Consider the following 18138-nt stretch of genomic DNA (forward strand, 5'->3'; position numbering starts at 1 on the left):
ATCTATAGGGAAATATGTATCTAAGGCTATAATTCTCTCTTGAGCATGTGAGGTGTTTTTTGGCATGTGATTTTCCTTTCTTTTTTTTGGGTGTGAAGCCCCTTGGTGTTAGGCCTAGCTAGTTATCAAATCTCTTCTCTTTACAAATTCCAACGCCCTACCCATCTTGATCCATAACTTGCAATGACTCCCCCCTGTTTGACCAATAAACAGTCCCCTCTGTTTGACCAATAAACAGTGAAAACCCACAAAATAGCCCCAAATTTAATTGTTCGGTATTGTTCATTCTGTGAATAGTAATTGTACTGTTCAGCCATGAACAGTAACATCCATTATTTTTCGTCATGGTTTTCAACGTTATTCCATCAAATCGAAGCCCTCGCGCTGCTTCCCATTAATATGCATCATGATTTTCTTTACGTCCTGTAAGCTATGATCTGTTCGAGTTTGAGTCTTTTTAAAATTAACTAATTATAGTATCTGTATTTTGTAATATACTCCTAAAAAATCCATTTCTTTGTACATGATAGAGTTTCACGTGAATTGCTTGTTCTCAAATCTAGTTTAAAATAAAATCAATTCTAATAATGGGCAAATTGGACAATGTTGATTGGAAGTAAGATACAAATCATACAATCTTCATTTAGATGATGAAGGACATATTTGTCACTACGTACAATGTTGTAATAAACGGGGTAAAAAAGCAGAAGCGCCACCTTGCTGCTCTGCTAAAACCCAAAATGAGCCTATTAAGTGGTTGAGTTGCTTTCGTCTCGCAAAGGCACGGTCAAAAGCACTTTCTAGACTTAAGCGACCCAAAAACATCCCAAAGTGGTTGAAAAGCGGCTCAAAGCAGTAAAAAGGAGGCCCAAAATGGCCAAAGCTGTCCAAGCCTTGGTGTTAAGCAGTTGGACCGCTTTCCATGATTTTTTTTCCGTCCATGTTTGCATAGATTTCCCCTTTTTCCTTGAGAGGATTCTACTTGAATTTTCGAAGAAACTTGGAGCAATATAATGATGATTGTATTTAATAGGTATGTTTGCTTCTCTTTTATAATTTACATCTAGTCATTAACTTGTTGACTATTTGATGTGCATATCAAACTACATGTTAGTTTATCACATCACAATGTGCATATTATTTAATAATATTGTCTCATTTAATCTAAGTATTGTTACAAATCTATTTATGCTTATGGTCTTTGTAAACAATTACATATGCATTTGTAGAAAGTTTACGTCCATTTTGGTTGTTTTATAATTTTCAGATTTCCCCCTCTGTTTTTCTTTTTCTTTTGGAATTTTTTTCCTTATTTAAAAATAAAAAATTGACTTGGCGCTTTTTTCTGCTTAAGCCCCGATTCCTGATTAAGCCTCAAGAGCTCTGCACTTCTGCTATGCACAACCTTGACTATGCGTATCTATCATACTGAAGCATAATGATCAGTAACAACTGCATCGAATATATGGAAGAATAAAGGTTAATAGTAACGTATTTGCATAACCAAGAATTATCGTAGTTGCTGGTTTAACCTAGTCCTGCCTCACATTTCCCCCTTCCTGAGTATATTATCGTTTTAGAATCCGACATTGTGCTTTTGAAATCATTATCTTGACCTAAATTATGAGGGTGCTTCCTGAGTTAGCTTTGCAGCCTTCATGACTTGCTGACTCCAGAATTTCCAATTGAGGTTTAGGAGTTGCTTACTTTTTTTCTTTCAAAAGTGAAGACTTCTTCGTATTTAGGTTGAGGAGGTTTTAAAGTTTTTCTTTTTTCAAAAAGAAGTTAAAATATTAGGAATTATGATAGTTTCAAATAAGTAATGAGAGGAATGGATGGCAACATCTTAAAATGGAGCAAGAACATCATTAGACTAATAAAACTGATTAAGATATGATCATCAACCATTCAGTTTGCAGGGGATATTAACCTCTGAATACAACTGCTGTATATGATAGCCTTCTTAAGGAGATTGGCCAATGGCTCCTGAATCCCTCTCAGACGGGGTTCGCTAGTAGGTTAATGTTTGAAGAATTAGTATCTAACAAGTCTCTCAAGTACCTTTTTTTCTTAAGAACCTTGGCTTCATTAAAAATTCTAGGTGACTAAACTGAGTGACCTTTACATTCTAATTACCTTTATAAAGCGACACTACCAACAAACCTCATCATGCTATATACAACAGCCTTGTTGACCACTTTGCATACTTCTATATTTATTTTTGTATTATCATTGGTATTTCTGTTCTGTGTTGAAAAGTGTTGATATCTGGTCAAAGAAAAGCCTTATATGTAAGGAATAGAGGCTCTGACTTTGCCTGCATAAATTCGATAATGTATGGATGTAAAGGCTACTGTTTGTGTAAGTTACTGAGAAGAATGCATTAGATGGATCCCCGTCCTCTCATTGGAGAAGCTAGTTGACAGGAGAGTGTTACCAAAAAGAGTGACGAAGAAGCTGGTTTTACTACATTTATAAAAACCAAAACCAAAACCAAAACCGATTCTAAACCTACTGTGCTATCAGACTTCCCCATTTTCTAGCTCCTATAATGTGTTCTACTATTTGTTTGTAGCTGTCTCTCTTCAGGAGGATCCTGAATTAAATTTAGGAGACACCTAATGGTTAGGCGGATGAGAGTATACATACTATTTATTTCATTATGCAAATGCTGTACATGCTCTGACCTTGCTAGCCTTTTAAGAAAATTTAGTCAGATGTGAAATTCCATGGAAAAATCCCAATATTGGGCTCATGTAGAGCTTCATTTTTGTAGTTTTATTATATTTTCATGACATGTAGCTTGTTATGCATCTCAGACTTACCATTCTATTTTGTACAATTTAAATGTATGCATGACATGCATAAGATATTCTCCTTGCCCATGTGTGGTGTGTGTTTGTGTCACACTAGATTTTACCAGTGCTTAAAATTGGGGGAAAACCTAATTTCGACTCACTGTCATACCTCATATATATAATGCAAGCTTTTCTTTGAACTTGCTAGCTGTGAAAGTATTTCATGATATATTCCATGCAAGAGTCCAAATGATGTCTACATTTGGAACTTCACTTCTGTTTTTTGGATCCTGACTTGTCAGGCAGTTACGTCTACAAAGATTTTTAGGCTCCATTCTCTCTCTTTAGGTACTATATAATATAGGCACTGCATGCATGACTTGTAGTTAGAACCTACATACTTAAGCGTTTACTTTCTGCAGTAATGTGAGCTTGCATTAGTGCATGGGGCAATGAAGTTGTGATTATTCATTGATGGTCAAAATCACGTTAGCTCGATCATTTTCCTCCCAGATCTTCAAACAATCTTCTATTATCTTCTATCTATGCTGTAGTCCCTGTTCTTCTTAAGTGTATGTAATCACATTTTGTGTCATTTTATCTTAGCTGGAAAAAGGCGTAGATGGCTTGTACGATAGTTTCGCGAGACTAGATACTAGAATTTCAAGTGTGGGGCAGACTGCAGCAAAAATTGGGGACCATTTACAGGTAAAGTTCTTATAAGTAACAAGTAACTGTTATCATTATATTTATCATTATTCTCAATGCTCTGGCTAGCTTTTTTTTTCTGTGTTGCTTCTATGGCTTTTATGAGTTTGTGAAAAGATTACCAGATGCCATGATTTAACAAGTGCTTTGCTTGTCAGAGTGCAGATTCCCAGAGAGAAACTGCTATTCAAACAATAGATCTGATCAAGGTAGGGCCCTGTTGGGAATTTCATGTTGTTGTTTGAGGTTTGACTTCTGTTCTTTTCTAATAATCATATGCCTTCAATTTATGTTTTATGACATTCACAGTACTTGATGGAGTTCAATAGCAGCCCTGGTGAACTGATGGAACTATCATCCCTATTTTCTGATGACAGTCGTGTTGCAGAAGCTGCTTCAATTGCACAGAAATTACGTGAGTTGTCACTGTATGATTATCAAACTGCATCGTGTTGGACGCACATGCTGTTTGTTTAATATTAGTCCACTAATCTACTCAACAAGGATAGAAGATTGTTTTGGCGTTCAATTTGAAAAAATGGTTGTTATCTATGTAGATTGGTTTCAGGTGAATGTTCTATCATAGTATTTGAAAAAGAGAGGAAGAGAAAAAAACAGAAATAAGGGAATAAATATTTGAAAGAAGAAAAGAAACACAAGACCATTGAAATATCCTCAATTAAACAACAAGATCTGCAAACCAACCTTTCTAATGTGATCCATAGGCAAAGGATTACATATGCATGCTAATACTTGATTTCCATAACCCATTGGTTTGTGAGAGAAAATTTTTTCTTCAAAATTTGGTTTGGCTCTGCTCGGCGATGTCTGTTGATGATATCGGTGGCAGGAAGACTTATAAGTAGAGAGGGATAACCAAATGATTATGGCAGCCTTGTTGTATGTTGTGTTAGAAGAAAAGCGGAAGACATTTCAAAAGTAGTTATTAAGAATGCAGAGTCTCAAAAGGAAAGGGTAAAGAAGAATATAGAATAAAAGTAAACAGCTTCTGTTCATCAGACTTTTTTTTGTTCAATTAGAATCCTTACAATACCCATAGCATAACTTTCATATGTCATGATTTACATCTCCTAGGACAAACAAGTAGAATATTAGATGAGCTCTTTATTAACCCCTGGTATTAATAAACCCCTGGTATTGGTTCAATATGGTTACATTTTATGTGAAATATGTATTCTCAATTCAACAGATCTCATGTTCTACCTTAACTACAATATCCACTCAAGTTGAAACTTCTATTCTGTTCTCTTTTAACCCTCTGCTGTCCAATATTATTTCTAATGTTGGATTTTCATGCAGCCACTTTTATGTAACTAAAAGAATCCATTGAAGAGTTCATGAATAAGCTTAAGCTTTCTCCGTACCTCAAAATTAAAACTAACTAATTTTAGCCTCCTTCCTGCTCACTAGAAGGGAGAGATGGGGATGGAAATGCCATTGCATGGCATATAGATGTATTTCCATAGTTAACACTAATTTGTTATTAGAAATAAGTTTGTCTGTTATTACTTCCAGATATGGATAAATGGTAGCATTTCATATCATGAACACTCTTTTTCTGAACATAGGATCATTTGCTGAGGAGGATGTTGGTCGGGTTGGAATAAGCATGCCTTCCGCAGCTAATGCAGCCAATGCTAGTAGGGGTCTGGAAGTTGCTGTTGCAAATCTTCAAGACTATTGTAATGGTAAGGTTTATGAGTTACTATCTTATTGCTCTTTTCTCTGAAAGTAAATTTCTACATATGAATGTTTCAGAATTGGAGAATAGATTACTGTCGCGGTTTGATGCTGCATCACAAAAGCGTGAATTGTCGACAATGGCAGAATGTGCTAAAATTTTATCTCAGGTCTGTAGACTTCATTTGTATTAAAATATATCTCATTAGTAGAATAATGACATTTCATAATTGCAGAAGAATGTGGGTGAAAATCCTTTTTATAGCCAAGAGCCAGGAAGAAAGTCGAACAGTAGAAAAATATTATTCAGTAACATCTTCTGCTATTCAGTGTAAAATGGGCATACAAATGCTAGCCCCTTTCTTTGTTCATTTGCTAAAAACATTCATTTATTTCATTAGTCAGTAGACTCAGTAGTCAGCTATGAAGCACGGATACTCCCCCAATGACCACGAATCCGTGTCTGACACGAATCAGACACGGATTCGTGCCCGACACGTGCAAGACACGTGTCGGACACGGTCAAACAGTGTCCGATACGTGGTCAACGGGTCAATGGGGAGGGGATACGGTCAACTGGGAGGGGACACGGCTGGGATACGAAAAAAAAAGCAATACATAACCCGTAACCAAAACCCAAACCCAAAAACCCTAATTTCACTTCGCTCACCTCACTCGAGACGCCGCCGCCTCCAGCGATCGCAAGCTTCTGCCGTCTCTCGTCGTCGATCTCTTCCACCCGAAGGCCGTCGTCGTCGATCATCTCCTCCACCCGAACCTTCTCCGTCCCTATCAGTCTCTTTATCTTTGTTTTTTTTGAGAAAACTAACTTTTTTTTTGTTTATGCAGCTTCGTGATACTGCTGAGCAAGTCACAGATCTACAATCCTATTCTTCATTTGATAATTTATTTTTTTCAATTTTAGTTTCAATTTCAGTTTTAATTTCCTAACATATGAGTATTTTTTAATTTCAATTTCAGTTTCTTAACACAAATGAATTGTTAACATTACACAAATGAATTTCATTGATATGTCTAGTAAGCATTGAGAATTTTGTCCATTTTCTATACAAATGAATCTGCAATGAACGTTATTGTGTTTTAAATATCAACACCTTCGAATATTTTAAGCATTGGGAATGTTTGAACATTTAATTCATATCAACAAATGAATCTGCAGTATAATTTTGTTAGTCAAAAAATTATTATACAAATGAATTATTTGTTAGGCAATGAATTATTTGTTAGACAATGAATTATTAGACAAATGAACTATTTGTTAGTCAATAATTGTTAGTCAATAATTTTGTTAGTCAATAAATTATTACACAAATGAATTATTACACAAATGAATTATTACACAAATGAATATACATATTTAATGAATGAATTATGAATATACATATCTAATTATACATATTTGATTGATCCTTCATCCTTGCTCATTGTTGATTAACTCTAAGTATAATCTGTAAAAGGAAAAACAAAGTCAGTGAGCAACAACTTATCTTTTAGTATCCCTGTATCCTATTTTTTATATATAATAATAATTTTCTATATATAATAATAATTTAAAAAAATTCCTCGCCGTATCCCCGTATCCTATTTTTTTGGATTTTGCCGTATCCCGTATCCGTGTCCGTGTCGTATCCGTGTCCCGTATCCGTATCCGTGCATCATAGGTAGTCAGTACTGGGAAAGGTGAGTTCAGACACAGCTTCTTGGGTGTTAATCTTGTTTGTAGGATGAGTTCTTTAAGATGCTAAATTAGTATGGAAGTTTGGAACAAGAGAAATAAGTGTTAGTTCTAACTAGAATTAAGGTTCATGAAGGTTCACCTTGTTTTAATTATCATATGAGACATTTCAGACGGAATGATGCAACTGGTATATTGTACATAGCAATGATAGTATTAGTCAGGTTTCTACATATCCTACTTGATTAAGTGCAAAGTGCTGACAATCATTTTCTGGTACATGTAAAACTTATTCATTATTGGTAAGTGTTGTCAACCATAAGCTGTCATCAATTGTTAGCTTTCTTGGTGAAATATGCTTTGGTTAATTTATTGGCTATTACCACTTCACCCCACTTTTTAGAACAATAACTAATGCAATCTGCACACATGCACGCGCACACACACAAACAGGGAGAAAATCTGAAAGATCCTGTTTATTATGATTTTTCTTTTGCTTCTCAAGTGTCTCCCAAGTAATAACATTATTTCATGGATACTTCATCTTCTAAGTTGGGATATTGCTTGCTTGTTTAGGTCCTCCACTCGTTTAGGATAGTTTTCTATTACATTTATCAGGACTGGTACAATTTCCTTTTTCTGTAGACATTACTGTAATCTAGGATCAACATTGCTCTCCTATTGTTACCATATCATGTTTCTTCTCAAGTTCCTTTGTCCCTTTATTTATTCTTCATCCAGGACTACTATATGTCCATGCTCGTTACACATGAGTTGTGTCCATGATGTCTTTATCATCTCTTACTCAACTTTGTGAATTGTGACTGATTTAAATTCTTATGGTGTTTCCTTATTGCAATCCCTTCGCTTCTTAGAGTTTGAGGTTTTCTCCTTCACGTTCAACTGGTTAAGGAGGAGATTGCGCACCACCAAGGCATTCTCTGTCTAATTCTCTGTCTGTATTCATGATTATTCATTAGAATCCATCTCTCGTCTCCAAGACCTCAATTTTAGGCATCAGCTCCCGTATGCTCATAGCAATATCCTGCACATCATTGAAGAACTATTTCATTGTCATAACAGTGTTTGTCTGTCTAGACCCTACTCTTGTATCTCATCACCCTCTGTTTATGATGGAACAACAAATGCTTCTAATTTTCCAGCTTCAAACCTCCAATGCAAATCAAGTTCTTCCAAATCATCAGCCATCTCTGCCTGACAACAGTTGGTAGCCAAGTTCTCAATAAAGCTGCCAATCTTGTCTGCATGAAATGGCGTTGCCAATCTAGGGTACTGTTCCTTCTGAAAGAGATTTCTCATTGATGGTCCTGTCCTGTAGCTAAATTGGATCTTGTGCCTTCTCAAAGTCAAATACTCACAAGGGCTCAAAGTTGAACCAATGTCCTTTTGTTATAGAAAACAGGTCTGGACTCCAATTTTGGCATTTTCTTAATCTTTGGTAGCTTGCAGAAAAACTATCTGAAGATCCAATCAAATCCATCGTTGTTGTTACTTTGTTTTTGATGACAGATCATGCCAGTACCAATACACTTTTATATTTTACTTGTGCATTGCTTTTCGTTGATAATCAGAGAGGAAACTGAATGCTGTTGGGTTTTTTATTTTTCCATGCTTGTTTCCTTTTAACAATTAGTTGAACTTGGAGTCAATTTTAATAAATCAAAAGCAAGTAAAAATTAGTAAGATTAGTTGCCAAAGGAGCCAACAAGTTCCTATGATGAGCAAGATTTTGGATGAAATAATTGAAAATTACTTCTATTTCACCCATCTCTATTAATTCCTTTTCATCTTCCTATATTAGTTTTGTGTTGAGAAGTCTTACAAGAATGAAAATGAATAAAGATTAAAGACCTTTTAATTTCTTCTGTTTTCTATCGTTTTATTTTATCCTATTGGAGTTAATCTTGAATGTATCAAGAGTGTAGATGAAGGAGAGCATTTCTGGTGGCGGATGGGTGATTATCGAGGGAGGCAAAGGTGTGCGCATGTCTAACGATTGCGAGGCTGTGGTTGTGGAGGGATTTCGGCGAGGGGCTACGGTTGTGAGGATGTGCTGGGGTTGAGGGCTTAGGGTGAGGCCTAAGGCGGGTTTGTGGAAGGTTTTAGCTGCGGCGAGCTCTAGGTGAATGAGGGTGAGGTACAGGTGCAACCGAATGATGTGGGTTAGTGGTGGAGATCTGATGAGGGAGATCAGAGTTTTCATTAGGGTTGGTGAGCGCCAACAGGTAGGTAGAGGAGGAAGAGGGTGAGATTAAGGTTAGGGTTTTAGATGAGGGAATGTGGAACATCGGATTTTTTAAGGGTTGATGGGCAGCGGCAGTTAGGGAGATGGGGGAGATTGGAGTTTTTTTTAGGGTTGATAGGCAACAACAGTTTGGTGGAGGAAGGGGATGAGATCAATGTTATAGAAGGCGTTAGGCGGACTAGGGCTTTTGAGCTAACGCCTAGACGCCTGGGCAGACGTCTAGGCGGCGTCTAGGCGTTTGAGTATTTTTTAAATTATTTAATTACCATAATTGATAAAAATATGTATTAAATTCATATAAATTTATAAAAAGATAGCAATCTTAGATCCACAATAAACTATGCATAGTTAGATACTAAATAGCCAAAATAATAACTAATACGGTTATAAAAAAATGTTAGTAAGCTTAGACGTTGGACCCGATGCCTAAATCCTAGGAGGTTTTATTTTTTATTTTTTAATTACAAGAACCGATAGTAAATATCAATTTTATAGAAAGCTTAAGTGTTGGACTAGTGTCTAGGCGGATTTCTTCTTCATTTAAGTGGCGATTGAGGAGGTTTTGTTGAAGGTTGGAGGAGGTAGAGGAGGTGTTCATATTTGGAGGTTAACGGAGTTTGGAGGAGGTTAGAGGACGTGAATGTTACAACACAGAAAATAATGATCCATGCCTAAAAGGTACAGTCCACATAAGCAGACAATGCTCCTCTAAACACTCTCAAAATCTAGGTGGGCAGCCTAGATACCGCCTAGGCGCTAGGCGCTAGTTAGGTGGCCTACGTACTGCCTAGGTCTAAGCGTACACCTAGACGGACTAGGCGAAGGCTTTTTAAAACAGTGGATGAGATTAAAGTTAGAATTTTAGATGGAGGGCCAGGATTAGTTTAGAGGAGAGACGAATTATTTGAGTGGCTTTGCTACTATGTAGAATTTGTTTGGTGGGTTAAAAGGGTGGAGGTCTGATGAGGGAGATCAAAGCTTTGTTTAGGGTTGATGAGCGGCATCAATTAGGTGGAGGCGGAAGTGGATGAGAATAAGGTTAGAGTTTTAGATGTGGGGGATGGAGGTTTTTTAGGATTGATGGGCAGCAGTAGTCAGGGAGATTGGTCTTGGTTTAGACCAAATCGACATTTGTATGTCTTCTACAAAAACTGTCGGTTGATTTTTCATTAAATCTTGAACGTATTCTGTCAAATTTATAAAAGTTAAATAATATCTTTAGTGTTTCTTGATGTCTTCTTAAATTATATCTTAGTTATTTTTATCCTATTCTCTGCGGCTTAACATAGTACCTAACCTGCAATTTATGCAACCATGGTTCTGGGTTAGGCCTCAACATATGACCACAAGCTTATACTACTGCTCTATGGAGATAGAAAACAACATTGGTTTGTTTCTTATACCATGCGTATACCATGCGTGATAACTAAAGAAATATTTTTAAAGAAGAAAGCACTCTTGAATTACCAATGATATTGAATAACTGTTATAAAGCGATAGAATATGATGAAAGAAAATTAAGCTGACATAAGAAAAAATGCTTACGAAGAAGGTAGAATGACTTTTATTTATGATTAACACTAGGGCTCTGATACCAGATACAGATACATTAATTTGATTTTACAAATACTTGAAGAAACTCAAAAGCACTCATTTTTCTTAATTACAAGATAAGCTAGTTTTCTTTGATATCCTGTTTTATCTTCTTCTCTATTTATAGATGAGGAGAGGTAAGATTCTCATGGCTGTGGTCAGCAAATGACATCTTTTTCTAGATGTGACTTAAAATTGGTTGACGTGTTCTTTATTTTTCTGGTTGTGGTAGGTAGATGGAATCCGTCTTTAGGTGATTTGATTAAAGGCAGAATTGAGGAGTCTCTTCTTTTGCATAGTAAAGATTTTTTAATTATTATTTTAAAAGGTGACTTTGTAGGATCCACCACACATACTATTCCTCCTTAAATTCCGACGTCGCTGTATCAACTGCTTCTTCATTAACTTTTCTAATTCTTATGTTATGTAGATCTTCATTTTATGTAAACTAGTGTCTCTGAGCAAGTCCTAATTTTTCCAAGAGCAAGAGTTTGAAGAAAATCTTCGGTTTTATCCTTTCCTTTCTGTGAAGGCTTTGAATTAAAAACTCAGTCAAATAACATAATCGTTTTATTAGCATGAACGGTATGCGTTCTTGAAACTATTTCAGTGGTTTCAAAGAAGAACTTAAGTGTTGTTTGAAGTCTTTTATTTTCTTCAATAAAATCTTCTTTTTTGATCTTGATAAATTCATGTTCTGGGTTATATTAAAAGAATTACAAAGCCTTTTGTGATTATTTAATTATGGTAGAAAATTTATGCTAAATTTATTTGTTAGAGTAAAAAATCTCCGCAAAAAGCTTGTCAAAGAATAAAAGAAATAAAAAATGAATATTGATGAACAACCAAGACGATGGAATACTAGTAAAATCAGTATATACTTGTCCCAAAAAGGAAAATGATTAAATAAGAAATATTAAAGAAATAGTCAAAGATCAAAAGATTCTTTGTTTTCCCACTGAAAATGAGAGTTTCTTGCTACAAACAAATGCTTCAGATAATTTTTAGGCTGGATTGTTAGTTGCAAAACAAACTGAAATAATTGCATATTTTTTTGGAGAATTTAATAAAACCCAAACAAGATATGCTACATGTGATAAATAATTATTGGTGATCAAGCTTGCTATAAAAAGTTTAAAAGAGATTTCATCATAGAAACCGGTAATAAATCAATAGCTCAATTCTTAAAAAGAAAAACAATAAATAATATTGAAGAAAATCTTTGAAGAATTCACATAGCATTATATTTAGAAATATGTAATTATGAAGTTTAATATATTCCTAGGTATACTAACTTTGCTACTGATTTAATTACCAGTCCATTAATAAAGAAAAGGTAAGAAAGACCTCAGTGAAACATTTCAAGAACTTCAGGATATGGAGAGGCAAGAGAATTGGCAATTAGGAGGGTCTAAGAAATCAAAAACCCTCTTTGAAAGAAAAACTGAAGCCTCCGCTGAGACAACTATCTCCACAGAGTTTAACAACTCTGCAAACTACACTACTTCAAAGAACTAAAAAGAAAACCTCCCACAGAAGCAAGAAAAACTTTTGCAAAAACAGTTACAAGAGAATGTCATAATACTAACCTTAAAAAAAAGGATCCAGAGACATTCACTAGATTCAGTGGATGCTTTTAAGCCATCCAAGTAGGGGAAACAAGATCTATGAACTCACTTCAGAGTGTATACCTCACCCAAGGGCAAACTATAGATATAAAGGATACCAAAAAGCTAGAAAACTAGTTCAAAGACTAGTACAATTCTTTTACACATCAAGGTCAGAAAGCTGAGGTAAGAGAATAAAAAAATTTGAAGGAGCTACCATTGAGTAGAAATAGCTTAAAGTAATTCTTTTCGATGGAGGAACATCAGATTTAGTGAATCTAAGGATCCAAGATTTCCTAGATTTGCTACAATTTTTCAAAATTGAGAATGAAAAGGTTAAATCTCTAGAGGCTGAAAAAACAGTACAAGAAATATTGCTATGTATAACAAAATCAAATCAATGAAGAAGCTCTAATATGCTTTTTCAAAAAGATAGCAGATTGAAATTTAAAAGTTTCTTTGCAAAAGAACTTCTTTTAGGTAAAATCAGACGGCTTAGACTAATTGCTTATTTTCGAGAGATCCTAAATATCAAAACAAATACAGGTCGGGATTGTTCATGAAATGTTCATAAACATTTGTCCAAAGGATTTCGACACTTATATTTAACTTTGCAAGACCAATGCTATGGAATATGGAACTAGATTCCAAACCATCTTTACGTTCAAAATATGAAGCATTTGGGAGGAAAGACAATATATTCATCTTTACTGGTCATTGAACCATGTAACATCATTGAAGACCCAGTACATGAATTTACCAAGTTCAAAAAGAAGATTTTATTAAAGAAGATGAAAGACTTCAAACAATACTCAAGTTCTTTTCTGAAGCCACTGAAAAAGCTTTAATAGCTTATACCGTTCATTAAAATAAAATGATTATGTTACTTGATTGGGTTTCGAATTCAAAGCATCCACAGAAAGGAAATGATAAAACTAGAGATTTTCTTCAAACTATTGTTCCGGGAAAAGTTAGAGACTTTTGCTTAGGAACATTGTTATATGGAAAATTAAGAAGAAGATCTACATAAAACAAGAATCAGATGACTTAACGAAGAAGCAGTTGATACAACGATGTTAAGGTTAGGAAAGGAATAGTAAGTGTGGTGGGTCACCACCTATTAAAACAATAATTGAAAGGAATCTTTACTATGCAAAAAAAAAGAGAGACATCAACTCCGTCTTTAGTTATATCACCTAAAGATAGATTTCATCTGCCTGCCACTACCGAAAAAAGGAACATGCCAATCAAATTTAAGTCATATTTAGAAAAAGGAGATGCCATCTGTTGACCACAGTCATGATAATCTTACCTCTCCTCATCAAGGTTTTAAATGTCGGATGTCGGGTTTATGTCGGACGACTGAAATCCATGTCGGATAGCGAAAATCAGGGATATATTGGGGGATATGGACTAAATATCGGATTGCCATATCGGATGGCGCGCGTATGTATAATATCATGTCCTAAATGTAATCTAAGTATTCCTAAATTTAATATAAGCATACTTTATAAATTCTAGAGGTGACGCTGAAGATGGGTAGAATTTGACATCGCAGGGAGGCAGTGCCGGATCTCTTCTTCTTCGTCTGCTCGGGTTCCTTCGGATGAGTCACCGACCACCCTCTTCTCTTTATCCCGACGACGGGATACACTGCCGTCCTCGAGTTCGGTTAGGGTTCGGATATTGAGGCACAATGAGAGATGGACGACGGGGAGCCGAGATGGAGGTAGGGGAAGGACGTCGTCGTTTACGAAAAGAGTGATGGATTCCAAAGTTCGCTGCAACCTTAATTTTTCTCTTTTTTTTCTATCGGGTTCATAAGAAACCCTTAAACATGAGAAGGGTCAAATGAGTTTGGATTTTTATCACTAAACCCAAACCCGTTAACAAAAAATAGATCTAAAAAAAATGGCCATATCGGTCTTTTTTTTTAAGATGAAAAATCGGTCGATATGCACGATATGACCCTGATATTTTCGATTTGGCCCTGAAAACCAACATACGAGTTGAAAACGTCCATGTCGTGTCACTCAAGCCCTCAAACCGACAGGTTAGCCGACATGTCCGACATGTCGGCCGACATTTAACATGTCGGCCGACATTTAAAACCTTGCTCCTCATCTATAAATAGAGAAGAAGATAAATAAGGGCATCAGATAAAACTATCTTGCCTTGTACTTAAGAAAATTAAGTGTTTATTGAGTTTCTTTAAGTTTTTGTAAAATCAAATCAGTGTATCTGTATCTGATATCAGAGTCTTGGTGTTAATCATAAATAAAACAATCGTTTACTTTCTTTGTAAGTATTTTCCCTTATATCAGCTTAATTTTCTTTAATCATATTCTATCGCTTTATAATAGCTATTTAATATCATTAATGATTCAAGAGTACTTTCTTTTTTAAAAGTTTTCTTTAGTTATCACGCATGGTGTAGGAAACGAATCAATGCTGTGCTCCATCTCTGTGAAGCTATAGCATGGAGAGATCGGAATTTTCTTTTGGGTTAATAGAAGCGATCATTAAGTGGAGGAGGAAGGGGATGCGATTAAGGTTAGGATTTTAGATGAAGGGTTAGAATTCGTTTAGAGGAGAGGGAATTATTTGAGTGCTTTTGATACCATGTAGAATTAGCGGAGCGCAGGGGGGGCAAGGTTTTAAATGTCGGATGTCGGATTTATGTCGGACAATTAAAATTTATGTTGGATAGTAAAAATCGGGAATATGTCGGGGGACATAAAAAGTATTGGATTGTTATATCGGATGGTGTGCATATATGTAATACGAATATGATAAATAAAATTTAAACATAATAAATTCTTTTGTCTAAACATATAAAAAAGCAGTGTTTTCAAATGCGCGCGCCTCATTGCGCCTCATGCGCCTTACGATGCGGGGCGGTGACGATGCGCCCCACATCTGATGCAGCAGCGCCTTTTGCGCCTCGCGTACATTCGTACTTTGTGTAGGATGCATGTAGTGCATTTCCTCATATAGTTTTCTTTGTTAACATTTCAATCGAGTCTTTATACTTGAAATTCCATATCCCAAAAAACAAAATAAATCCATTGGGCTTTTTTAATAACCTTCAATTGAGGACCATTACTAATCCTTAGTTTGGATATAAGTCTTGATTTAACATTTGATTTGAAAATTTATGAAATTTGCTACTATGTTGGGTATTAGCATTAGAAATTAAGGTAATATATTGTGATTTTATAGCAAGATATTATTTATCATGATATTTTTTATGTAAATTCTAAAAATATGTTCTTTCGTGCTTGATTACATATATTGAAATATTATGTGTGTGGTGTGCGCCTCGCATCACTCGGGCGCGCGCATCGCGTTGCGCCTTGCGCATGTGCGCGTAAAGATGCTTTGCGCCTCGCATTGCGCCTCGCGCATTGAAAACACTGTAAAAAAGTAAATAACTTATGATGCTTAGAGTTGATGTTGAAGGAAAGAGATGAGAAAAGAAGAGTCAGATGTTGGCAGTTAAGGAGAGAGAATATCACCCGATATTGATGTGGAAGGAACAACTCGAATAAGAGATCGATGAGATGTCGAAAGAGAGAGAGAAGAGGGGCAACAAAAGTGACTTTGGTCTTTTTCCCCCTAACTGATCGGGTTTTGTTTTTGGAAGCAATATTAAGACAACAAAGAATTTAAACCCAAACTTGATTAGATAAACATAATCAAAAAAATAAAAAAATCAGTTAAATTTTTAAACTAAAAAAATCGGTGGACATAGCCGATATGTCCCTTGATATATCCACCCAGCATATCTGACATGTTCCCCTGATATATCCGACATAAACCATGAAAATACAATACACATTGAAAAACTCCATATCGTGTCAGTTGGCCTCTAAATCCGAATTAACATTAAAATACTAGGGGGGGGGGCAAGAGATGAGGTGGTTTAGGGACGGAGGTCTGAGGAGGGAGATTGTAGTTTTCTTTAGGGTTGGTGGGTGGCGGCAGTTAGGTGGAGGAGGAAGAGGATGAGATTAAGGTGGGTTCTAGATGAGGGAGATGGGGGCATCAGATTTTTTTCAGGGTTGATGGGCGGCGATAGTTAGGGAGAGGGGGGAGATTATGGTTTTTTTAAGGGTTGATGGGCAATGGCGGTTAGGCTAAGGAAGGGTATGGGATTAAGGTTAGGGTTTTAGATGGAGGGCTAGGGTTAGCTAGTGGAGAGGGGAATTATTTGAGTGGCTCTGATACAATGTACGAATTTAGCTATGGATGGTTTTTTTTGGGTGGGTAGGGTGGGTTGGGGTGGGCGGCCGGAGGTACCTCTATGTCTCCCATTTATTTATGGTAATACGAGATTACAATATTTAACCCAGCAATGTGGAGCCGAGGGGAGGAGGGACTATGTCTCCCCTAAATTTATACTAATAGGAGATTACAATAATTAACCCACAAGCAATGTGGGATTAAATATAAGCCAAATAACTTGTCTCTCATAACAAGGAGCAAGCGTCAAATTTTGTAAAAGGACGTATCTGCTCTTCTACCATCTGCATTTAAATGACAAGTACTCCTCTCTTCCTCTAATTATTCACTTCTCTTTTCTGTAAAAGAAAGTCATTTTATTCTATCGGTAGGTTTGATCCTGAGGGATTAAAAAACTATATATCTTTAGTGGTCTCCTTCAGATATGGAACGTGTTCACCTTTAATTTGAAACCCAAAGTCAGGGCTGTTGTAAGCAATGAGACTACCAAGGTTGACAGCATCAGTTTGCTATTTTAATCACAAACAAAATTTTATCTCAAAGATCTCACATTGCATTTTAGAAAATGTTTAATTAGATGAATTAACCTTATATTTTTTTCGTAATGCAGTTTAACAGAGGCACTAGCGCCATGCAACATTATGTAGCGTCCCGGCCGATGTTTATTGATATAGAAGTTATGAATACAGACAGCAAGTTGGTGCTTGGTGATGAAGGTTTGCAAGCTGGCATAAGCAATATTGCACGTGGTCTTTCTACACTGTACAAAGAGATCACAGGTTCCAATTTCTGAAAATACTATCTATTGTTTTTCAAAAACGTTCGAAAGGACGTGTGGTAATAAAAACTTTTGGGCTTGGCAGACACCGTGAGAAAGGAGGTTGCAATCATAATGGCTGTTTTCCCAACTCCAAATGATGTCATGTCAATACTTGTGCAGGTCTGTTGGAAGAAATTTTTTCGTGTGTATATTAACTCTTCACATTTCTGAATCTTTCAAATATCTAACATATTGAATTATATGTATTCAACTGTATGCAGAGAGTCTTAGAACAGAGGGTGACATCAATTCTTGACAAGCTATTGGTAAAACCTTCCCTTTTGAACTTACCTCCTGTTGAACGAGGTGGTCTACTACTAGTGAGTTGTTTTAATGACTTTTTGTCACTATATCTTATGTAACATATAAAGTCTTTGATGAATGTTCAATTTCTGATGTTGCCCGGTTGGGTTGCAGTATCTAAGAGTACTTGCAGTGGCGTATGAGAAGACACAGGATCTTGCCAAAGAGTTACGAACTGTTGGCTGTGGTGATTTAGATGTTGAAGGTAGTCTTAGTCACATTGCTTAGTGCTGTTACCTACATCATAAAATTATGTCAGTTTATTCTTTTATGAGGATTGCTTTGTACTACTTTTGGATATGATGTTGGTATCTGAGGGGTTGAAGAAAAGAATAGGCCCCTCTATTTACCTTTTGCTTGGGGAGTTTGAAGTAGGTCCCATTAATGTCAGCCTTTCAGCA

General features: G+C 36.0%; 1 protein-coding gene across 1 annotated transcript in view; it reads left to right on the plus strand.

Annotated features, from left to right (window-relative positions):
• Window positions 1-18138, plus strand: part of LOC109830533 (exocyst complex component 5-like) — a 33819-nt gene that overhangs the window by 1325 nt on the left and 14356 nt on the right. The window contains exons 4-12 of the mRNA XM_020397813.1: window positions 3405-3506; window positions 3665-3715; window positions 3816-3921; window positions 5096-5215; window positions 5286-5377; window positions 17225-17393; window positions 17478-17554; window positions 17656-17754; window positions 17852-17942. Coding sequence (XP_020253402.1) covers window positions 3405-3506; window positions 3665-3715; window positions 3816-3921; window positions 5096-5215; window positions 5286-5377; window positions 17225-17393; window positions 17478-17554; window positions 17656-17754; window positions 17852-17942 — 907 coding nt within the window. The remainder of the gene's footprint in view (window positions 1-3404; window positions 3507-3664; window positions 3716-3815; window positions 3922-5095; window positions 5216-5285; window positions 5378-17224; window positions 17394-17477; window positions 17555-17655; window positions 17755-17851; window positions 17943-18138) is intronic.

Source organism: Asparagus officinalis, chromosome 2 (assembly GCF_001876935.1).
Source record: "Asparagus officinalis chromosome 2, Aspof.V1, whole genome shotgun sequence".
NCBI lineage: Eukaryota > Viridiplantae > Streptophyta > Magnoliopsida > Asparagales > Asparagaceae > Asparagus > Asparagus officinalis.